The sequence below is a fragment of the Corvus kubaryi genome, unplaced genomic scaffold (assembly GCF_017639235.1).
Source record: "Corvus kubaryi isolate FWS band 111438036 unplaced genomic scaffold, C.kubaryi_AGA036_p1.0 136, whole genome shotgun sequence".
NCBI lineage: Eukaryota > Metazoa > Chordata > Aves > Passeriformes > Corvidae > Corvus > Corvus kubaryi.
Genome location: NW_024580670.1, coordinates 6,324,887 through 6,350,184, shown reverse-complemented (window position 1 = coordinate 6,350,184; position 25,298 = coordinate 6,324,887). Strand labels below are relative to the sequence as shown.

The 25,298-nt window shown below is 41.1% G+C and overlaps 1 protein-coding gene across 28 annotated transcripts in view; it reads right to left on the bottom strand.

Moving 5' to 3' along the window:
- Window positions 1–2,454: 2,454 nt before the first annotated feature.
- The window catches only part of MAGI1 (membrane associated guanylate kinase, WW and PDZ domain containing 1), a 335,583-nt gene continuing 312,739 nt past the window's right edge, over window positions 2,455–25,298 (bottom strand). For 9 of the 28 annotated variants that reach the window (XM_042014531.1, XM_042014607.1, XM_042014625.1 and 6 more), the window contains 9 exons: window positions 24,161–24,252; window positions 23,050–23,242; window positions 19,504–19,797; window positions 16,152–16,355; window positions 11,536–11,626; window positions 11,357–11,420; window positions 10,213–10,359; window positions 8,930–9,068; window positions 2,455–5,291 (listed from right to left, as the gene is read on the bottom strand). In XM_042014531.1, the coding sequence (XP_041870465.1) occupies window positions 4,591–5,291; window positions 8,930–9,068; window positions 10,213–10,359; window positions 11,357–11,420; window positions 11,536–11,626; window positions 16,152–16,355; window positions 19,504–19,797; window positions 23,050–23,242; window positions 24,161–24,252 (1,925 nt within the window). In that variant the 3' untranslated portion in view covers window positions 2,455–4,590. Of the gene's footprint in view, window positions 5,292–6,866; window positions 6,956–7,060; window positions 9,069–10,212; window positions 10,360–11,356; window positions 11,421–11,535; window positions 11,627–16,151; window positions 16,356–19,503; window positions 19,798–23,049; window positions 23,243–24,160; window positions 24,253–25,298 lie in introns of those variants that run through there. The other 19 variants (XM_042014567.1, XM_042014616.1, XM_042014736.1 and 16 more) reach the window with 10 other exon arrangements.

The window sequence follows — 25,298 nt, the reverse complement described above, 5'->3', positions numbered from 1 at the left end:
GGGTCTATGCAGACATGTTTGACATTGATGTAGAAGGTTCAGGGCACATTATTTTCTGCTGACTTGCCAGAGCTCACCTCCTGCTGTTTCTAGACCCAGATATGAAAGTCTAAGCTCTGCCAAAATACGGGGGTAAATCCTGCCTGAGCCTGAACTCATGCATAAACCTAACTGGATTTTAATGGCATTTACACCCTATTTTACAGGATATGCTTGGGGTATTTATAGAGAATTCAGCTATAGGAATTCAGGAACAGTATGTCTTAAAAGTCCGAAAAAAAAATCTCTGAATTGAAAAAAAAGCTCATGTTTGTGTGTCGGACTGTCATATCATGGTCAGTCCCAGCCACTGAATTCCTACATTCATTAAGCAGCAGTCCTTGTGGCAGCACATATTTTATACTCCTCTCTGTCCTGAAAGCTCAGCGTTTCCATTTGTGTGACATTTTACTGCCTCTTCATTATATACCAGGAAGGAATGCTGATGGATTAGCATCACATCCAAAACAAAAACTGACATCATTTCAGACTCACGAGATTTACAGCAACTGCTAAGTAAATTGGGATACTTTTTTTAGTTTCCACTCTTCCTTTTTTAGAAATAAACCTTAAGAAAATACAATCCCAAAGGCCTAACAGGCACATATTTACAGATGGCAGCAGTGGGTCATAAATGACATCTTTTCCCGGTACTATTTATGAGAGCCAAAAAACCTAAACATATTATGAGCCATTTATAATGTTTTTCAGCAGAACAGTCAGCCAAGAGACAGAGCTGAAAGCCTGTTGTAACAAAAGGTATCAAAGTGAGGAGGAGAACAGTATCTGTAATTACTACTCCAGTGATAAAACAAGCATATTACAGCAGATGGTTTAACACAAGATCACTATTAAGTAAAACACTGGCTCCAATGCCAAGGGATGAATATTCAAGAAGGAGTGAACTGAGTAAAAGTGTATAAAGGCAGCAAACACTGCTCAGTTAACCCAGAAGCTATGTGCAAGTCTAACCAAAGAGATCAAACCCCACATTATTCTCCATGTTGGCTGAACAATCTCTCTGCAGTCAAAACTTTCACAAGTAGGAATTAATCAATACAAATGACAGGACTGAGCATACTGATGGCACAGGAACTTGATCATGTCTAATAAAAAAAGGTGTGAAACTCGACCCCAAAACAAACCTAAACCCTAACTATATCAATTTCCAGAGCTTTTTCACGTATCACTTTACAAACTTCCCAGTTCTTCATAAGAAACAGACTCTAATTGATCTTCTTGGCAGCTTCATAGTTGTAGGATGTTGTTTGACAAAACAGGAGCCAAGCTACAAACTAAAAAGGGGTTCTTTTCATTTTTAGAAGTTTTGAAAAATATTTTATGGTCAAAAGTAAGGCTGGAATTAATTAAAGTGATTAAGGCTGCACCGCAGAGTATGGAGCTGCAATGGTCATGCTGCAGAGCAGGGCTCCAGCTCTCAGTGGGTTTGGAAGCAGTAGAAAGGATGCCATCACTAACAAGGCATTTTGAATGGTTTTTTTTTCAACTTGCAATTTTTTTTTATATTAAATGTTTCTGTAATTTTGGTATTATCTATGTAGTATCTTTAGCTGAGACTCAACACTTCAAAGCTTGAGACTCCCCTACTCAGCTCTGTAAGATCATTTAAATTATATTATAACATGAACAAGGAGAGGAAAAACAGTAGTAATAGCAGAAGGTAGAAATGCATAACCAATGTATACCATTACAAAATGGTTTCAGAATAAAAAGGCATTGATCATCATAAAAGATTCATATTTAAAATATCCAAACACTTTCTCAGTGACCCTTCCATACCCCTTAGACTTGAGCTGCATCAGACAAATCCCTTTGAGGAAGCTGTGACTGGAAATACAAATCCTTCACCATCAACTCTCTCTAGCTGCCAGGACTCCCAGCAGGTTGGCTGAAGTTTCAGGTAAACAGATGAGTGGAGCCTGTTAAACTATGCAAGATTTAGAAGTTATTTTAAAAATTGGTGCAATACCTTAAAAGTCTTGTATATATATATATATGCTTGTGTGTCTATGTATATACACACATACATCACACACATATATATGGCACCAACCTCCACAACAGCAACTGAGCAGATGCTGCCTTTATTTTATATTGTCGCAAGTGTTGATGTGTTATAAAGAATGACACAAATCTCAGACACAATTACAGACCCTGCTTCACCTAAACCTTTAGTTTCTGACTATTTTGGGGGAGAAAATTTTATCTTGGAAAACTGGGAACCTTTGCTTTAAGGCTTGTCAAATGATTAATACATATTTAATGGATGATTAATACATATTTAATAGATGGCCCTTGGTGACCATAACCTATGGTTTTATTAATTTAGGCAGGGATGAATATGTAACATTAAGGTGTGTATCTTCCTTTTTCTTATCACTACACTCGCATGCATGCTTTGTATGGAAAACTTTATTTGATAATAAAAATAGCATTCACAGACTTTCTCCTTCTTTGTTGCTACATCATATACATAGTGTCTGTTCCAAGGAAAGAAGCTCTTACTGGGTAAGTCCACATCTACTCATCCTAGTGTTATGTATAAACCCAATTAAGTCAAATAAAGCTATGAACAATGTAGTATTTATATATGCATAGTGTTTTATAAAAAAGATTGGCCCACATACTGCTTTTCATCAACACAGAAAAGAGCATGATGCCTATAGCATGTTGCAAGAAATGATGATTGGAGAATATAGACTGCATACAAGTGCTTAATAATACATAAGCAGTCCCACCATGAAGAAAGAAATGATATTCAAACCAACAAAAGCTTTAGAATTACTGATACAGTCTCCCATTTTAAAACAGCTTTACATACCTGATTCAGTTTACATTAAAATATATCCCCTGAATCAAATTTTTTCCATTTTTAGAAATATAAACACTTAATCGCATTCCTCACACCTAAATTTTGTCATAAATCCTCTTTTATACAAGAAAAAGGCAACAGTTGTTTTTTTTTTCCAACACGTTCTATTAATTACAATTTCAACTGTACACACAATGATTGGCCATCTTCTTTCTTGGTTTTGTTTTTACAGTACCATGGCAACAACAGTGATAGACTTGCAATGGTTTTGTGTTCATATGGAGGATGTGAGTCAGTATACATGTACACACCAATGCACTGGAAAAAGCAGCAGCTTACTTTAGTGGTCCAACAGTAACGGCAAACATTTTGGCTCAGCTAGGCAGTAAACCATTAAATCTTAGACCAATGCTACAGCAGACTTACCACACAACTTGCAAATTTAAAAATACAACTTAGAAACTTGCAGGTTTCCCTTTTGCTGCTGTTCTTAGACTCAAATTTACAGCATATAACCAGGTATGGATAGGCTTCTACAACAATGTTGTCCCACTGATTGCCTCTTTTAGCCTGTTTTTCCTTTGATACTTTTTTCTTTCCTTTTTTTCCCCCCCCCAGCAAGTGCACTCCTTTTGTCTCATTAAGGATGAACCAGTAAAACAAACAAAAACCCCTTTAAATACAGAGCAAGAAGAACTGAGAGCTTTTGGAATTCGGCAAAATAAAAGCCCACTGGTTTTTCTTGAGCAGAAGGAATACACCTACTCCGAGCAGGGGGACTGTGCTCCCACTGCATTGTGTCTTGTCCCAGAATCCCAATCCCTTCCCTTGCTTCCAGGCAGACACAGAATACCATGCATGCTGGGGTTGCTGTCCATATACAGCTGGGAGATGAGCAGGGCTGCTGCCTTAATGACATATCATTGTTACATGTTGCTGAGGCTAATGAGAGCTCAACAGTCCACATTATTGTGTGACACAGGCATGGTGGTGACCAGTCCTTCTGCCTCTGCACATCCTGTCCAGGGGGCCTGAAAGTATAAACTGTTCATGGAACAAACTACAAATTCCTTATCGTAATTCATCTTGTGCTGTGTGGGTTTGGTTGCTTTTTTTAAAAAAATTATTTATTATTATAAATATCCTTCATTGAAACAGTAGTCTCTTCAAACAGTTCTTGCAATTTTAGGAACATTTGTCTCTTTAATTCCTTCAGCAGGAGCACTCCATTCCTACTGAGATGAACAATTTTCTTCCTTCCCCACACCCAACCCTTAAAAAAATTTTCTACATACAGTGTAGCAGTGAGTCACTAGAGAACAGTCTGGATCAAATTATTCAAACTTGGTCATAAAATCCTTTGCCTATATTATATTACTGGCTACCCCCACTTACTATACTGGGGAGGGGGGAAAGTAGCCCAATAAAGGAATTATTTTTAAGAAATCTACAAAGAATGTAGAAACAAAATTTTATAATCCTTTAGGACCAACATTTGGCAAGTAATTAAAAAAAAAAAAGAATACACTGAAAAATACTTTCTTTAATATTATACATCAGGCACAATGCTTTTTTTTTTGTTATAAGACTTCATCTGCATAAACGGTTTGTAGGATCAGCAGGTGCCGGATGTCTCCTCGCCTGTGAAAGCCAGGTGGTTTCACTCTCTCCTCTGCTCCCTTGGTGTGGGGAAGGCAACAGGGACCCCGTGGAGCCCCTCAGATGCTGAGGTCGGTGCTGCACTCCTTGTAGGGCCGCCTGCGCTGCTCAGGCGGGTGCCTGCGGACCGGCTCGTGCTTCCAGCCAGGGTCTTCCCTCTCCTGGTGGCCGACTCGTTCCTCCCTGAGCCGTCTCTCAGGTGACCTCTCCCTCCGCCGGTCGGACGACTTGGCCCGTCGGTCGAGGGAGCTCTCTCTTCTCCGCTCAGGGGACCGCCTCGGCTCCGTGAGTCTCTCCAGCGACCGCCGGCGGCGGCCAGGTGACCGCTCTCTGCGCCTCTCTGGAGAGAGGTCTCTTCTTCTCTCATGTCGCTCCCGCCTCTCCAAAGTGTTGTCAGCACTCCTTGTCCCTTCCCTGCGCTTTTCGGGAGACCTCCTCTTCTGCCCGTTCACCACCGCCCTCTCCGGCTGCCTTTCGTGCCTCCTCTCCGGCGACCTCTCCGTCCTCCTGCCTGGCACGTGGTCGTTGGTTTTAGAAGTCCCATTCCAAGTGTGGTGTTCATTGGGTTGTCTGCTAAACTCTCTGCTGCCTTTTAGGTCTCTAACGTAAGTCCGCTTGTCCCCATGTTGTGATGATTTGTGAAGGTCTGGTGGATAACTGGACTCCGATGATGGGTGCTGCCGTCGGTCGGATGGCGCGGGTTTCATTTCCGATACATTTTGTGAACCTGTGGCGGGACTGTTCCTGTCACTGCTGGGGTCTGAAAGAAAATAACAGCAAAGGGTTTGGTATTGATGCCTTCCGTGGTGCTGTGACACCACTTAGCACTCTTCAGACTTCATTAGTGACAAAAACAAACAACTGTTAAAGCAGTCAGCGAAGGCTAACAGAAGCTTTTGTTAATTTAACTGTGAACAACGAGAGTTACGGTTAGTACTGGTGCTGCTCTGATCGTTAGCCATGTTTTGGTCCAAGCTGATCTCATCTTTATGCTCTTCTGGGTATGGGGCACTTTACATTTTTCCCCAAGCCCAATTCATAATGTTTTGGTTACACTATGTTCTTTCCAGTGGAAAAAACCCATTGTAGTTCAGGTTGTTGGCTGCTTTTTTTAATAGTTCCCAATAAAGAGGGCCTTTAGGAAACAATTTTTGTCTTTTAAGACATTATAAAGAACTGCCTTCCAGGTGTGGGAGGCCTCGGTTCAAATAGCAGAAAATGTGCAGAAAATAGAATTGATTATTAAGTTTTCACCTTGTAAAATAACATTTTGAAGGTGTGAAAATTAGACTGTAATCATGCAATTTCCATTTCATTTAAGGCATAGCTTAACCTCACTTAGTTCTACCACGTTATGTAAAGTCCTAGGGTAGATTTTGGTTTTGCCACAATGATTCAAACAACGATGACAGTAGTTATGATTTTTTCATATCAAAGCAATGGAAAGATATTGTAATATGTAGGATGGCTTTGATTCAAATCTAATCTCCAGTTCATTATTTTTCATGTATTATTTGAGGTAAAATACAGCTAAGCTACCTCTGCAAGACAAACTGAAAAGCAGAAGTAGAAAAAGAACATCCAAACTAAACCCCAGCCCTGTGCTGCAGCTAAGCTACAATTACTCCCGTCATTTGTAACAGATGTTTATGAATGATTCATTACAAACATGAAAAACATTAAAGTAGCTATGCTGCCTTAATGCAAGTGCTGTTTTTATTTGCTTACTGTTTTCTTTCTTAAAGTAACTCCTTCGTGGCAGCTTGGCAGGCATTAGCCACTTCCTGACACTCGCACCCCGACACCCACCTTGAGGTGGACTGTCCTGATGGCAATGACTGAAAACCCTCACAAACACTTGTGGGGACAGATTTTTTTTTCCTTTTTTTTCCTTTTTGTCTTCCCTGCCCCCCCAAGCCAAACACTTTACATTCCTCCTGCCATCACGCCAAGCATCTCCCATTTGATGGCATTTCCACTCCTGACCATGGGAGGGTTGGTGTGTGCATGGGCTGTGATTTTTGTGAATTCCAGGTGAAACCCATGTTGCAGCTCCCGTGTGGGCAGTTTTGCACTACTAGCATTTTCAGGCCACAGCTGGGGATGGGACCATGTTGCTTTTCTGTGGCTGTAAGCATGTGGCTTGTGGCAACCTGCCTATCACACAAGATACAAGTGGTTCACACATGTCCTGTGATGTGTGTACTTACAATTCAGGGGACGCAGGGTGTTCGGGATGAATTGCTGTACATATAGAATATAGCGAAGCGGAAAAGCAATGTGAGGGAATTAGGCCACAGCACAAAAACACCTAATATTGATTTTAGCTACAAACCGTAGTTTGATTATGGCCCATAAGGTAGAAGCAAGACTCCCCGAGCTTGTCATTTCTCATACATGCAGCGATATTAGGAGGTATCATCGCTGAGGAAGGAAGAGCCCAGCACCAAGAAAAGTAAGAGAAAGAGAAAGAGAAAAGTAGAAAATTTAGATTCCCTATAATAGATGAAAGAAAGAAAAATCTTCATATTTTATCTTAGAATAAAGAAAGTTTATTTTTCCAGTCAGATTGTCTAGGCTTCACCCAAATATAAGGCTGCAAAGACAGCAGTTGTTATTATTGTGACATAAAGAGACATCTAAGAGGTGATTCAATAACCCAGACAACGAGAGCATCCATTCTAAAAGACAGCTGGAACAGCGACACAGAATGTCATAGAAAAAACATTAACAATCAAACAACAATGAAAAATAAAGTCCACCAGAGACCACAACATTAAAAATAAGTACAAAACTCATTACAAAAATATACAGCCTCATAGAGAAGCACGTTCCAATCAAGTCAGAAAAATATTGGAACTTAACATTATTAGAGGAACCATTTGCGACTGCAGCGAACAGAACGAAGAGAGAAAGGAGTCCCAAATGTTACAAGGATACTCTTTACAGTAGTGCAACCCCTGTATATTAAATCCTTGCTTGGAGAATGAACATTTAGTGGTTAGCATTAGCCAAAAGAAAATTGGTGATGGATTTCCATCCTCAGTGCAACAGACTATGCTTTGAGAAGTGAAGCACTTAATTTACAGGGTATTTATGCAGTCTACCATATGATACAGTACTGTACATCCAAAGGAGTATAGGAAAAGACAAAAGTAGAAAGAACATTACAGAATTTCAGTGCCATCATTGAAGCTTCTGGTGTGCTATTTATATTACAGAAGTGTAAACCCACAACTTCCCTTCCATATTGTTAAACACTTCAATTGTTTGTTGGTTATACTCTGAATTGGTCATTTTAAGTTAAATAATGAGCAGACTGAGCAGAAACTCTCAAACGTAGTACAGTAAATGAAGAGAAAATCTAGTTCATAAATTGTGCAGAAGGGTTTTGTTTCTGGTGTTAGGGCATGGAGAGAATGATAAACACAGAACTTACACAAAAATAACCCAAATACAGGGAGGAAAGTATAAAGGACATCCCTTCAATCATCAGTTTCTATAGAAACGTCAAAGACCTTTGGTTGGGAGTAGCCCTCCATCGAGGGCACAATATTTGACAATTATCTCAAATAAATAAGACATAATTATAATATTAAATAGTGTGCTACGTTAAGCCACCCAGCAATCCAACCTCCAGGGGAAGAAAAGGAAATCTAATGCAATTCTTAGTAGGAAACGAGTACTGACTGTTTCCCCCAAGAGAGACACAAGAGCACCTTTTCATAACCTCCTCACCTTTTCAGACCTTACTAATTAATTTGTTGAAACCAGCAGACTGTTTAAGGGGGGAGAAAAGGGCTCAGGAGGCCAAATCAATATATTTTTGCAGTAAAGCTTTTTTCCCCCCCCTTCTTTTTCTCAAATAACTTTATAAATATTTACATAAAGTTTAAGGAAAGGCAAAAATCTCAAAAGCCATCTTGGCATTCATGTCTATGGAGACAGACATGAACTAAGAGAGAAACCTAAACAAAAAAAAAAAAAAATCACTGCTTCAGAATAGTAATTCGGGATCCCAGTTTTTGCATTGATTAGAAGAAGAGACCTATGTGAAACAACAATTCAGCTGCTGAGAAACAGTTTGGCACAGTTCAGTGACCTTCCTTTTTTGGCTGGACAAGACAATAAGGTTTGTTTTGTTTTGCTTTCCTCTCTGATCACCAAAAAATACTCCTATGATGATCTTGCCTTACACTGTGCCCCAAGTCCATGGAAGCAAGCAAAGGATGAAATGTGTAGAAAATTCAGCACAAGCGAGGCAATTATATGTTGCAAAGGTTGGTAAGACACTGGTGAGAAAGGAAAATAAAAAAGAATTCCCGCTTCAGATCTTGAGACAAATCATTCATGGAGTGATGCCAGGGAAGAAAGGAATGTTTTCATAGTTTGACCCACCATATTCTGGGACAGAGCCATCTCCACGTTTCAGAAACAGGCGGACCTTGCGGCCACCATTTTTAATCAGTTCGATGGCCCGAGCGTGCTTCATGTTCTTGGTAGTTTCTCCGTTGATCTCTAAGATTTCATCACCAATCTGCCAACGTAATAAGAGACTAAGATTAGGAACAAGTCCCCACGAGAGTCCACACCAGCACACCACGAGACAGTGGCCATAGCAAAGCTGGAACAACTATGCACCAGGTGAAGCTAAATATGCCCAACTCCTTCCAGTGACCATCCACAGTGCCCAGTGTGCAGGAGTCTGGGAGACATGAAGACAATGGAGAACGCTTGAGGTATCAAAATATTTCACTGCTGTTCTGCAAAATCACATTGCAATTACTGTATTGCTCAATAGTAAGTGGAGTGCTAGAACTGGTGCTATTTTATTTAATTTTGATTATTTGTAAAGTCTTCAGTCAAAGTGGTTGCTTGTTTCACAGTCTGCTCCAACTGGGATGTTCACAGAGCTTTTTCAGATCTGTTTCTTACTTGGATATAGATACCTACTATGAATCAGCAAAGCTGATTTTGTAAATATAATCATTTATCAGGAGAAGAAAACAGTGCTTGGAAGAGCTTGTCAAAGCATTGACTTTCACAGGGCAGCACTGATTTTTCATCATATTTGCATCAGCAAAAATTTTGGACCCATAGATCTACCCCTAGCACAAGAATTTTGAAAATGCCCTTCACATGACATATCTGGAGACGACAATGTATGTGGGAAAGTTATAATGCATTCTCTAACAGAGGTCCAAGGAGTACATAAAACCTTGCAATTTAATTTTTCAGTAGGCATTTTATAACATATTCCCTTGTTATAATGTTTGTCATTTAGCTGATAATGTGAAGTTAACAATTAACGTTAATCAAAACCTACATCATAATTTTGTAACCCATGGACCATAGACTTGTTCTGTCTTCTCTCTGTCCACTAGCAGGCAAAGACTGTGGCTGTTACATTTTCACTGCTCCATGTATCCCCCTTAGGCTTTAAACAACAGATCATGTACTAGAATTTGGAAAGCAGTGTTGGAAGAAGGGCATAAAGTCTTCCACTGAACACACACTGCTATAGACTGCGTACCAAGAATGACAGATGCCATCGGCAGAAGTAAGTAGGAACCACTTTCAGTTCACATTAAATTTCCCTTTCAGCTGGCACAGCAGAAAGGAGAGGCAGGGAAGTCAGCTTATTCCAGAGAAATGTGGTTTTAAAGTCAGTTTGTGCATACCCTCATTTTCCCACATCTCTCAGCAGGACCATCCTCAGCGAGCCGCAGCACATACAGATCCATGTTGTACTCCCGTCCACCTCGCAGGCTGAAGCCGAACCCTTTGGCTCCTCTTTCCAGCTCAACAGTGTAAAAGTCTTGGTCCTGCTGGGGAGAAAGACAGCAAACACCTAACTGAACACAAAGTTGTGAGAGGGACGCTCTCATGTTAAAGTTACTCAACCAGTGTTTTGTCAGTAATAATAAGAAATGGAAAAACAGTTGTATTTTCACACACAGACCAGGATTTGCTGCTTCCTCAGACCCCACTTTGCAATTTGGAGTTCTGGTGGTTGGTGAAGGGCTGTTGGAATGAGTGGGCTTGGCCATGTCCTGTGGTGCATTTTTGGGCACTCCTGTTACACACCACCTCCTGTGCCCAGGGCAGGAGGGGATATTTTGTGAAGGTGGTTAAAGGTTCTATCAACCAGGGAAGGTGAGGACAATCTCCCTTCCAGTGCCAGCTTTAGTGCAATGTCTAATGGCACCTGGGGTGAGCCTGTGCCATGGTGCTGGCTTTTCGTTTTGTTACCATATAATCTATTTGTTTGCAAGAAGCTCAGAAGCCTTTGCATTGTTTTTCTCAAATGCTACTGTGGGGATGTTTTGAAGTCCCTAATGGAGGATGTTACTTCTGGGATGGCCAGTGGCAAGGAAAGTTAACAGTGAGATAGATAATCTCTCTAATAAGATGCCATCTGTGCAAGCTGGAACACTTCAGCTATCGCCCCTTATTAAGTTTTCCTCTTTTTTATTCTCTGAATTTACCATTTGCACACAACAATACTTTCTGGAGATGCCCCTCAAAATACACAGCTCAATAAACAAACACATAAATTATGACTGCCCTAAAAATGTCAGCTTTTTTTTCCTTTATTTTCACTCCCTCAAAGTCTCAAGGAGAACATGTTGGAAATGTCTCTCAGCTGAAACAACAGCAACACATATTTAGAAACTAATCAGCAAATTCCTCTTTCGTTTCAGCAGATTGAGGGAGAGCAGCTTCTCAGTAGGAATTTTCAAGGGAAATATTTGAACATAGCCCTCAAGCAGATTGGAAACAACAGTCTGTGGTAAGCAAAACAATTAGAGACGTACTCCTTACCTGTGCTGCTTGGGGTGGTTTGAAATCAAACTGGGATTCCTGCTTTGGTTTGGTGTTGTTCCTGCTGTAACGAATGAGAGAAAGAGAGGAAAAATACAGCTCATGGGATGTGAAAGTGATGAATAAGTAACTGAAGAGAGAGCATGTCAAGATGCCCTCCTCGAGGAAAACAATCTGACCTGGTCTCCTGTGGTATTTGCTGAGGAGTATGTGTAGTTGTGATTGTAGCAATTTTTTCTGCATTGGTCAATAAAGTAGCATTGGAGGATTCTGCAAAATAGATTTTGTTTTTATTATGAGGGAAGACCATTGGCTATTCACTGAAAGAAAAAAAGAGTTTCGCAAAAGCGTTTCACTGAAAAGCATCATTACATTGTTTTTATAGAATTTGAGATAGGATAAAATTTCTTAATTCCCCAAATTAATATAGTAAGTATGTATATGAAACTGTACACTCAATTCAAAAGTGAAAAAAAAAATTAAATTAGGAAATCTGAATTGGAAACCCCCTGACCATTAGACACACTCATGAAGACTCACTTGTAGATGAAGGATTGAACAGTGTTTTGGCTATTGTCTAAAGACAATTCCAATCAATTAAGTCTCCAAATATTGGTTGGGTGGATTAATTTTATAGTAGCTATAATTATTCCAGGGATTACAAATTTATCAGTCCTTCCTCCATCAGAAACAGCCATCTCCAGTAGAATTGAGATGTGGCTCTTATCCAATACCTCACAAGGTGATTTTGAATGTGGCTAAAATCCAAATTTAACTGAAATCCTTCTTTGAAATACCACCCACTGCTTCCTGCATACTGAAAGCAGGAGCTTGGAGCCACCTGTACCAAATGCATCAACAACTCTGGGTAGCACTTACAAAAGGGTGCACTGAGAGAATACAGAGAGCAGGAGTAACTTCTAAACTTAGCTTCTGCCATGGTAAAGTAAAGGGCTCTCAGCTCAGCATTAGCCTGTGCAAATTCTGTATTTATTTAGGCATGGAAGGAGGGGCTCTAAGGAGAGTTCCTGTCTCCTGCTACCCCCACAACTGAGATGGGAGCAACTCAAAAGTGCCTATGTAGATGTCCCTCACAGTATGGCAGGGCAAAATGTTCCCTTGTCATTCTGGAGCTGTATCACAGACTTCAGTAGGACCAGAGTTAACCCCAAACTCATTTAAAATTCTGCCTAAAATTAAGGTCATGTCAATGCCGTTAGCCAAATATTAGCAACACAGACCCGGAACTCTTCCGTATTGAAATCAACATATTTTCCAGAACTACGTATTGTGCCAATCCTGAACTGATATTAGTACTGAAGAGTTTCAAATGCTGAATTGCTCCAGAAGTCAGCAGTTCCCGCAAACAGCCTTCCCCTCCCGTGGGAGTTTGACTTCAGAGGAAGTCTCGGTGGTACTCCATGTACCTTGATGGTGCTTAACCACACATTCTGTGTTGGGGGTTTCCAACACAAAATGTTCAACAATTATGTTGGTTGCACTTGGAAAATGATGGGCACAGTCAGCAGAAACACCCACTCATCAGACATGGCATTCCCAGATAAAGCCACTGCAGTGGCAGGCACTGGCTCCTTTGCAGAACGGCTCTGCACACAGGAGACCCCCTCTTTGTGCCTATACCCACTGCACCAGGACAGAACCACAGACTGCAAGTAACTACAAAATACTGACCATGATCCACCTTTCAAGACCAAAATCTAAACTGAATACACAACCGCTAAGACAACAGTGACAAAAATTGGATGCAAACATCTGCCTCTCCAAGATAAAATTACCAGGTCTTCTACCCTGCCCTTGTTTGCCTCTCAAGCTAAAGGCATCCACTAATTCATTTTACTGGCTATGGAGAAATCTGCCATTATTAAACAGAGTCCGGCTGTAACACAAAATTGCAGAAATGGGAGGGGTTTTGCCTGACCATGTGGTGGTCCTGGGCTTACTTGGTGCCAGGACATTAATTGACTTCATGGATTTATTTTAATTCTGGAGAAATCTAGATAAGGGGAAGCTTTTTTTTTTTCTGTAGGTATTTGCATGTCAAGGGAAATTCAGGAAAAGGGACAGAGAAAAAGAAGAACCACTTAAACAGATGGGTGCAACAAGAACACAGCTCCTTTGCCTGCAGTGCTGTGCCCAAGTTAACATGCCCAAACCCTCAGCATATGGAGCTGAAACATCTTCCAGACCAGAGCTGGCTTGTGTCCAGCAGCTCAGAAAGCAAGAGAGGCTCCTGCCTGCACCTCTCAGGGTAGGCATGACCAAACCACACCCTTGTGATGACATGCCACTGACAGCTGGCTTGTGTAAGGAGACATCCCTACATGTAGTTATACTGTTGGGGTTTAAGAAATAATTATGTTTATTTTGTAAAGACTCCTTGATGTTAAAATCTGTCTCCTACGTAACAAAACCCCAAGACATGGTTAAGCGTTCTGTATTCATCCAGAAAAAAAGCCTCTGAAATCCTCCACAAATATTTGGAGATCAGATGAATATGGGCTTCAAAGAGAATGCAAGATTCCTACCCTTTAGTAGGTCACACTAATAATACCAAGCAGAGCAACAACATATCTTTGGTGCAGATGTATCTTCACACCACTGTACTGCATCTATCTTTAGCTCACCCTATCCCATGAGTCAGGAATTGTGCATAATTTTGCCAGTGTTTTAGACACTGGTCCAGGACACATGCCAGCCACCATGCAAAACTGGAACAGAATATAGCAAAAATTATCTTTAATACAATTATAATTGCATGTTCTAAACCCTACATATTTCACTGATTCCTTGCCCTGTTCTGCCCTAAAACTCCAGTCAACAATTACATGCCTAATTCTAAGCTTGTCCCTTTCCAGCACTCTGTATCCTTGCATCTGCTGGAAGTGGGGTAAAGCATCATAATTTCATTGCAAATACAATCCTGCAGTGGTCTGTGGCAATTAACTTGTGCAAGACTTATTACAAAGCAAAAACTTGGTGTTTTTAATAATGTTAGAAAAGATTAGCAGTGTGAGTTTGAGAGTCTTGTGATGAGCCTCAGTTTCATGTTTATCTGACGAGTGGCTTCTGATTTATGCTCCCCCCTCCTTGAAGCACACAGACCATTTATGTTTGCCAAAAAAGCACTCAAAAGAAAACAAAAGGAAACAACAAATCAAGAAAAGCGTACAAAGACATCAAAAAGAAAACAACACTGAGACCAATTTCTTGTATCTCATGGGGTTTTAGGGCAAATCCCTCAGGGATTCTGAGAGTGTTGGGTCTTACTGTCTTTTGGAAAATAAATGCAGGTAATACTATGCAAAGCTGGCAATCTGACTTGGAATTTCGAAGTGACAGTAAGTAAAAACACTTAAGTCTGAATTGCTATGAAAGCAGAGTTGATTCCTTCCCCAAAGAACAGCTTTCCATCTTCTCCAGGAATACATGATGTCAATCACAAGTACATGTTTCCCTAACCTAAGCAATTTACGTGATATTTGGGACACATAACTGCATGAGCAAGACTGGCTGAGCATTTATGTCAGGAGGTTATATTCTTAAAAAATTCTTAAATCATTCAAAAGTTGCTTATTTCTTAGATGGTTTTGCTTTTTTAGAAAATAAGCCCTTTATTTATTTAAAGATTCACCTTCCTTTTTATCAGATACTAAAATACAGGTAATGAACAATTCTCTCAGTTTATCTTCCAAAACAGGCATGCACAGGCCAGCTCAGATGTTAGATTGATTCACAGCCATTTTATTATTCATGAACACCCTATTTGCGGCAAGCAGCAGAGGATCATATACCATTTGACCTCCTACCCACTAGACAGTAGGAAAATAAGGCTTTTGTGCAAAACAGATCACCCTAAACAGAAATAATTTATAACCAGATCATTTCTCATCCTGGTCTGTGGGGAGCAATGTGGAAAGGTTTCTGCCCAACAAGCTTTCACTTTGAACCCATCCATGGCAGAGAAGCACAGTAAACAAAGAAAATGCTTAGAATGTAGAACCACAGCAATTTTAGTTCTGCTGAAGATACTTTACCAGGTTTCTGATCAGTTCCTATCTGGGCATCAAGTGGGATTAATTTAATGAAACTGATATATAGCACAAATCCTTATTTTTATTAAATACTTCAGTGACCTGAAATCAGCACCAAGTGTCAGCTTATTATTAGGGATCCTGCACATTCCCTCTCATCTGAAACACTGAGATCCCGTCTAGGGTAACTCTTAAAATGCAGCTGCAGAACCATCACCATTTAAGCAGTCATTAAAAATGTACTGAGCTCGCTTCCAAAGCAACTTACCCAGAATAAAAACAAATCTGCTTTTAAAACAGCTTAAAACATGTCAAAGTGTTTATCCCTTTCTGTAATCTCTTTACTCTACAGCCTGCTTGTGTCTATTGAAAGCTTCAGGAATCCCACATACTAACAAGTGATTCCCAAATACTCTAAAGCTGCATTATTAAGCTAAGAATCGAACCGAAGTGTATTGACAGATCCATCAAATTTATGGAAGAACATTTTAAGCAGATACATGGAATGGAATATTATTTTCTTAATGTTGAATCAGCACCTTCCTGTTAAAAACCAACCGTCTCTATAAAAAGAAACAAAAAATAAAACTATGGCAGACTCATGACCTCCCTCACTGCTAATTCCCAAAGTGGGAGCGGAAATCGAGTCCTCCATGACTTTGCAGCTCCAAGTGACAGAAAAAGCCCGGGGACACAGAACCAAGAAGAGGGTCAGGTAAGACGGCAGGAAAGAGATACTTTACCATCTCCTGGAATGATGCGCAGGGTGACGGTGTTTCCCGCTTCCTTAATGAGGTTGACGATGTCTGAATGCGACTTGTTGGTGATGGAGCACCCATTGACGGCCAAGATCCGGTCGCCTACTTTCAGCTTTCCACAGCGGTCTGCGGGGCTCCCTTCAATTATCCGACCTATTTTGTGAGGCATGGCCACACATGCATTTCCCGCTTTTGTATTGGTTTGGGGGTTGTTTTTGTTTTGGTTTGGTTTGGTTTTTTTATTGTTTACATATGTGGGAATATGGTGAAGGGGAAAAGGAAAAAAAGGGTTGAAAAGGGAAAGAGAAGGTTAAGGGTTAATTAATTAATGCATCAAGCAAAAGTTATTATAGGATAGCTTTGCTGCCAGTGTTCAAAACATTGGCAATCAACTAGTATGAGTGCACAACACTTTACTTCTTCCACAAAAAGGTGTTTTGTTAATTACTCAAAACTCTCCCCAAGTGGGTTTCTGTTAATAAATCGTGAGATTTTTTATTTTTACAACTGCACTTAGCAGCCTCATCATAACCCAAATCTGATTTTGTTTTTGAAGGAAAAAATCAAAACTATTTGTAGAAAACTCAACCTTTCTCCTCCAATATTACATCGGTGTCAGCCTCTCTAGTCCTTCTCTAAAGCCAACTGCTGTTCAAGCTTCTGCCAATGTTTTGTTCTTTCTCCGTTTAGAAAGATAAAATCATTCTAGGCCTAGGAGGGAGTGTGGCTCCCTGTCTACCACACAGACCCACTCTATCAGCGCTGGATGGGGAAGCAACACGAAACATTTTTTTCCATTGTGAATAAAGGTACTACCAGGGAAGGCACAGGACCACTACAGATGGGCCAAGACTGACAAAGGTAACCTGTTTGGTGCTGGCACCCACCTCAGCCTCTACTAACCCTTCCCCTCTTATGATCTTAGATGGCACAAGGTAGGAACAGAGAAGGAATAAGGACCTCCTCATTCAAATACCTCTAAAACCACACACAAAACCATTGAGATGTCTGACACACAGAGTGAGAGCACTTTAGGATGAATGCGTTCTGGAGACAAAATTCTCCTCCTGTTCCATGCAATTGTTTTGTTTGAAAAGCACAGGGTTGTCCATAACATGCAGAACTGGAACACACAGCATTACTCAGATAAATCCAGTGAGCTTTTCTACAGCTCCTTTACGTGGGAGGCCAAGAGGCCTTGGGGCACACAGCACATGGTTAAAGCCATGGGGTACACAGAGTGGTCATCTCACACTTTGCATCCACAATACATTCGCCCTCAAGATGCACCTTCCCATCTCTGCTGTAGTCTTTATTTGGTTAGTAGTTTTAGAGATATACGCACATGACAACACTAGAAAGACCATAAAGAAGAAAAGGCAAGGACATGCGAGGTTGGAAAGATGCGATGAAAACGGGCAAAAAGTGTTAGTTACAAACATTAGAGAGATCTTTTTTATTTTACTATGACACCAGAAAGTTTCTCTTTTTGGTAATACAAAACCCCATCCAGTTTGCAGGCTGTTTTGAGGATATGATCTACTCTATCCAATCCACTGAACACAGATGGCAGAGCCCACACCAAAGTGATCAAGGTGGGTTTTAGAACCAGTTTGGCCCATCTCTAAATACTACCCATGAATGCAAAAAACTACAAAGCAGGTCCAGAGCAAGCACCAGACAGCAGAGGGAACAGATCTCATGCGGAGTATTAGGAAAAAGCTGAATATACTTGAAAAAAATTAAAGGAAAAACAGTCACAGATCAACAGATCTCCTTGGGAGCCCCTGCACAGAAAACTTCCAGTTAGCAAGTATTTTGGGCTAAAGCAAACACAACTTTTTACAAACTCAGGTCAAGGTTTCTCTGCAGAGAAGAGTTACAGCATAGTCTTCACACAGTAAAAGTTATTTACACATCTGCAAATCCGTTCAGAAGATAAAAGCACTCCCTCTGTTCTAGACTGTGTTCAATTTAATCTGTTTTATATTACAGCATTGTGTTCTGGCACCAAAACACCTATTTTGGAAGAGCAGTTCCCAGCAGCAAGGACAGTGTGAGAGCCTAGAACCTGAGAACTGACAGAACTCAATGCACTAGTTTTGTACTACATATTTCCCCCTTGAAATCTCTGCTGCCAGACTGTCCAGAACAGTGCTAAAAATAACCTGTTCTACATCAATATCAGCAAAGGAGGTGGTGCTCCCTTGATGTATTACTAAGGGTGTCACTGACGGGCAATGGCAATAAATGTCAGAAAATAAAGCCTAGGAGAAAGAGGGAAAGGCCCCTTCTTGCACCTGCGTGCCCCAGGAACACTCAAGCTGCACAGGGAGCCTGCAATGCACTTTCCCTGCAAACCACAACACTGCTGTGGGAGGCACTATGAAGATGGCCAAGGCAGTGCTCTGTGTTTCCTTTCCCTCCACCCCTATCATGTGCCATAGACTAAGGGAACACCTTCCTTTACAAAGTACCAGTGGATGCTGCCTCTGGCCTCCTTTTGGAGGAGATGGAAAGGGAAGAAAACAGCATCTCTGACTGGTTTCCTCCTTGCAATGACACTTCTGCTTGAGTACAGGCTGTTCCGGGCATATTTGCAAAACCAGCTTATGCACATCTCCTTTGCAGCAACCCCTGGAAATGGGTGTCTGCCTAGCAGAAAGATTCTCTTCAGACAGAAACCATGACCACCTCTGTTAGGTCAGGATAGTACATGTTACACAGCTTAAACTCAATTTCTTCCTACTCTGAAGAAATGGATTTGGGAAGAGGTGAAACGGGTAAAAGAAACATTCTGGTTTTTTAACAGTATTCCTCATTTTATGTCTCATCAGCAAGCACTATTAATTAAAACTTTCCAGCTATCAGCATGCTCACTCCATAATGATGATCAGAACAACCCTGATTGCCAAAGAGAAGTTAATGAGTTTAAGCGTTACTGCTTTTAAATCAACTGGCTTGATTCCACCATCACAAGACATATTTCATTCCACCTGCTACATTTCTGCACTGGCAAAAGCATCACTGGGAGGATACCCAGCTGCTCCTCTGAGAGCAAACCCCAGAGAGGCTCTCCCAGAAAGCGAGCATCAGGAATTGCCATTGGTGGCATTTTAGCTCTTCAGGTTGGGATTTCTTATTTCGCTCTTCTCGACTCAGTGCCAAACAAAACCCAGGAGGCAAACACCTACCAATTCTTTGCCTCTGATTAAGGTATTAATTACATAAATTGGGGCATGCTCACAACTTTTAATTAAACATATCCCCACTTGCCTCCTTTTGCTGCAAACCTTGCGTCTCACTTGAGATGCAATTAAAAACCTGCAGGACTCACCGAACGTCGTCCCTGCCTCAGGCCTGCTCACTGATGAGACGATGACAAAGCCGAAGCCCTCATTCTCTCCACGGCGGATTTCCACGTCGTAGGGCTGCACCACAGTGCTGACGACCCCGCTGCCCCCGCCGCCACCACTGCCAATGCCACTGGTGCTGCCGCTGCCCGAGCTGACCGTGTTGAGGGAGTTCTGGCTGCCCTGCAGCGTTCGCTTCTCCTCCGTCAGTGAGGCCGGCTGGTTGCTGCTGTGGTGGGAGGAGGCAGGGGATGGGACTTCATTCTCTGCCTTGGGAACTGGGGAAGGGAGAAAAAAACCAGTTCGAGCAGGCTGCACCATTTAGTGCTTGAAAATAGCTGTCTACTGAGAAAAGGGTAAAAGAAAATCATCTGCTTTAGTCTATCGATCACCATGGCCATGCTTTCAGATGCCTCCACCAATAGCTCTGCTCAGTGGTGGCACTGCACACACATGCTCACTCTTTCCTGTGTGTGGTCATGCAGCCAAAGCTGTCCACTGCCAAACTGCAGCCTGGTTAAACCAGTGTAGTGCTGCATGCTTGGATGCTCTGTGGCATTTTAAACCTGGATTACATTAGTTCAAAGGTGCCTCCTCTAGCTATTGCATCCCCACTTCAGTTATATATGTACAACCGTATGTATGTTGTACATATGTATGCACAAGCCACAAGGAGAGACAATAATATCTCACAACACCACCTTTTGTGTAGTTTTAAATGCAAAGGTATCAATTAGTTAGCACTGATTGCCTTTGATTAATGGGATCTTTAGTAGTAACAACTGCTGAACATGAGCAAAACAACTTGCGAACCAAACTTTGCTCGATAGAAGAACCAGCAACTATCATCTGTACAGTCTGGTACAGACAGAGGAAACCATTAAACATTGTTAACATTAATATTAAACAGTTGTTTAACAGCAACTGAAGTTGGAAGGGGTATTAGTTTAAAATCTAATCAGCTACCACAAGGCTTGAAGAAATCTCAAAAAAATTGCTTAGTCCAGATTCTGCTCGAGTGAGGGCCAACTATACTTCATGTCAGATCTGACAGATGTTTGTCTAATCAGCTGTTAAATATCTCCCCAGGCAATCTATTGGTTGGAATATCTGACTTAAATCTTCCCTGCTGCTACATAAGGCTATTATTTCTAGTGCTATCTAACAGGCATATGGAGAACATATTACTCCCTTCCTCTTTGTAGCAGCCTCTTATAGTCCTGGGGAGTTTAATACCTCCTCCCCCTCTTCTGCTTTAAGCTAAAGAATCAAAATTTGTTCAACATTTCCTTTCAGACCACTTTTTCTAGAGCTCTCCTTATTTTCCCTGGTCCTCTGGACTCCCTCCAGTTGGGCTCTCTCCAACTCAAATATGTCTTTCTTGAAGTGCTGGACCATATTGCACTAAGCCATCATCTGCTGGGAAATCAGGAGAGTTCCCCCCTGCCTACACCCCAGCACAGTGTTTTTCTTCACCTGAGCCAACCTCAGTGTAAAGCTTGTGGCCCACAGTAACTTCCACTTCTCATTACTCAGCCTGTTCTCTGCAGCCCATTTGTGCAGCTGAGAGCAGCATATTGCACTTGTCCCTGCTGAATGGCTGCCTCCGCTAATCAGGTCACTTCTCCAATTTGGTGAATCAAAATTAAGTTGAAGATCTTAAAAGCATCAGCAAGAAAATGGATGGCAAACAAAATCTAAACCTGTAAAATCATGATACAAAAAAAAAAAGGACTTTAAAATACCCTTGGATAGAAGTCCTGTCTGCACTTATATACTCAGAAGTATGTACTAAATATATAGCATTCTTCATATTAAGAATACAGGAGCATAAAATTCCCCCTACATGAATCTCAAGACAGAGAGTACCCATTTAGGTGAACAATCTTTTTCTACTGGCAAACAGATGACAGGAGGAACAAGGGACCAAAATTCAGGAACAGCCTTCTCTACAGAGTCATGCTGAAATTTAAAAGCCTGCAAATATAAGGTGAAAGAGGGGATTCTGAATAATTTATCCTAGAGTAAGTGTCCACATTTGCAATGATTCAGAAATAGCTCAATCTGCAGTAACATGCCTCTGAATGAAATATCAAGAGAGATCTTATGCATCTAAATCTTTCATGGTAATTTCCAGCCTGGAGGCTGTAAAACTGCATAGAAAATCTACACACAAAAACAATACCAAAATTCAACTGCCCTTTCCCTTCCTCCCAAAGCTCTTCTAAAGCTTCTCTCACATTGCCAGACCTTGGTCAGGAATTAAAGAGAGGCTGTTAGAGGAGAGACATCACCTGGCATTTAATCCACATTGGGAAGAAGTAAAGAAATGAGAAGTGAGAAAGAAATGAGTTTATTTATTATTGTGTTCAGCCCTGGATAAGAACACAGAGCTATTTTTGAGGTGCTCTTCTAGTCCTAACTTCCACTGAGGGCCTAAATTCCAATCTGAATGTTATTTTGATTCTCTCTAAGATCAAAGTACATCACTGCCTACTTATCTGATGATGCCTGAACTTGAAAAGCTATGTAATATCCCTTTTTTTGAGTGAGGTAAAGCAAATCCCACACCTGAGTTCCTAAAGGGACTCAAAGGGAGAGGCAGCACTCCAAAGTTACTCTCCAGTATTAAACATAAGGTCACATGTTATTTAGAAAGCTCGTGCTCGTGTCTTCATTTTCTCTGCTATAAGGACACTTTTCAATCACTCATCTGGGTGCCAAAATGGTACCAGGCAGTGTCACTTCTCATTGCATCTTTGTCTTTCTGCCAGCTCCCTTTTTTCCACTTAGATCCTACACTTGTGCAGTATGTGCACAATGCCCAGCACAACTCAGCATACAGAAACCTCTCTAGACCTGCGCAAACTGGTCTAGTGGACGGTGTTCCTGCCCATGGCAGAAGGGTTGCAAATGGATGATCTTCAAGGTCCCTTTCAACCCAAACCATTCTATGATTCCGTGACGACAAACATCCTGGCCCACCAGAACCAACAATGTTTACAGTTTCCCATCCTGAGGTCCCTTGACTACCTGTTGAAGCTTCCCCTGCGCCTGGGACACCAGCCACCACACACCAGTGCCCTCACCTGCTCTCTGTCCTTGCCTCTCCTCCTAGTGGACTCTTCATCATCTTTTCCCTTACTCCCAGTTTAAGGGTGACTATCAGGCTGCACATTTATTTTGGGAAGTATACAGAAAACACAAGCAGTCGGCCAGAGTGTCTGTTTGCTGCATAAGTCAAACAAAAAATTTTATGTTGCAACCACACCGTTCCCCATTTTATCAGAAACCTTATGAAGACTTGGGAAAGCCAACTAAGAGAGTCTTGACTGCAAAAAAAAATACCTGAAACTTATTTGATCAGGAACAAAAAAGACTAAAGACAGGCAAAAGCGGAAAAATAATAGTACATCCCCTGAGTTTTCCCAGCATTACAAGGAGAAGCTTTTTTTTCCCTTAGACCATTTGCTGAACAGTTGGAATCCTGGCAAGAAAATCTACCCCTGCAGGGTGATACTGCAGCCTACCTGTGTAAACCACTTTGCGCCTCACGGTCAAATTGACATGACCTTGTTTGGCTGCCTGTTGCATAAGCTGGACCACAAGCTGGTGTGATTTCCCGACCACAGGTGTCCCATCCACACAGATCAGTTCATCACCCGATCGCAGGCGGCCATCAGCATCAGCAGCACCCAGCGGTACAATGTGACCGATGTAAATCTGAGGAATTAGCGGAGGAGGAGAGAGATAAATGAGAACCAGCTCAACAGCCAGCTGGAAGCAACGGGCACTTGTAGTTAGACCTGATTTAGTAGGGACATGAAACTGTTGACAACTGTCTGCTGGTCAGGAAAGTTGCTCGTGTGAAAGCGGTTCTATGTGAATACAGCACATTGTGAAAATGTAATAAATTGACATCTTGTTTCTTTAGGCAGTCCATTCACTCTAAGGACAGACAGCCCTGGGAAATGTGTCCAACCAGACAGTGACCAGACAAAAAGATGGTTAAAAGCACTGAGGATCTTGTCAGGGAAGCCGAGATTGAATTACCGTTTCAGTTGCCTCCAGGGTTTACAAGCTCTGCACCACGCACTTGCCCACTGACTCAGTCTTGGTTTATCTTCAGTGAGTTCTGTGGAGTTACTCTAACATGAGACAAACTCATGGTCTCTGTCCCCATAAATGAGCAAAATAATTTTGGCAAGGAAAAACATGGTAATTTATGCTGCCACTATCTAGCTGTGACCTGTGCAGCACATGAAAGGATGGCACTTCCCACAGGCACAGGTTTTATGGTAAAGAAGTTAACTGAATTCAAGGAGAGAACTGAGCATTCTAATACCTGAGAACCTGGCATTCTAAGATCAAAATACTTGCAAACCTGACCAGGACACCCTGTCCTCAGTGTCCAAGGACCTATGTGTTTACATTTGGTTCACCATTAAAGTAGAAGGAGAAGCCAAACCCATTTCAGTTATGGAGTTGTGGGGTGGTTTTTGGAGGGAAGGTGAGGAGATGCAGGATATATATATAGTCCACTAACTATTTTAGCAGTGATGCTATAGCATAGTTCTGCACATCTGTGCATTCTACTGCTGTGTTTCTGAAAGATGTCACAAGCTAAAACATGATACTCACAGGCTCTCCAGGCTCATTTCCACCTAGAATCCTAAATCCAAACCCGGTTTCCTTTCTCCATAGAAAGATATCCTGCTCTTGATAATCTGGAACTGAAGGAAAAGAAGACAACTATAATTTTTCATCAAAATACCCCACCTTTTTACCCAAATCAGGACTACTCAGATGTACATAAAAGGATTTGCCACGCAATTTTAACATTTAAATGAGGTGGTGTTGAAGACCACCTCATTTTTACATAAAAATAGAGACATAACTATAAAAACTTATAGTTTTAAATACTAAAGGATTATTATTTAAATCACTATTGAAAGTTATGCAGTGGTTTCTACTTTCTAGGTATCTAATTGTGACTTGCCATTTATTTATCACTATAATATTTCCTTCTGTCAATATTAGCATCATTACCCAGAGCAACAGCCTCTTCCAAATCATCAGTAAATAAATGTGTACAACAGAGAACTACTCTGCCAGAAACAATACAGCTGCCTCCTCTTTCACGGGAGACAAAAGAGCCACTTGTTATGACTTCTACTGTTAATTAACTTTCCCAAGCATAGTTTGCTTTCTGTCTACCAACTCTGCTTTAAATAACTATGGCACAGATCCCCAGTTGGTGTAAATCAGAAGGGCTCCACTCAAAACAATGCAGCTCTCCTGACTCTCACTTGCTTGTGTACAGGCTCTGCAAAAGCACTGAAGAGATAAAACCAGCTGGAAACATAAAAAAGCCCAACCTCACCTACTCATTAGTATGGAACACCAGCAAGGTTTTTACAATGAATATTACATACAGTGAAGTACTAACCTTGAAGCACTGTTGAACAGTAATGTTTTATATTACCTTACTCAGGCTTGCTTTCATCCCTGTTTTAAAAATGCAAAACTAATTGCTAACATTTTATCATATCAGAAGAGAACTTCAGGCTCATTTAATATTTATTGGATAGTATCGGAAACATTGACTAATTTTGTAATTATTCCCCTCCCAAAATTTATAATTAACAATAATAAAAAGCTGTTCCTTTACCTGTCAGCTGCCTATAACTTCAGCAAAGAAACCAAAGTCTGTCGTTCAGGAATCCAATTTAAACAAGTGCCTACTCAGACACAGGATGCAGCATGTTTAATGAAACAT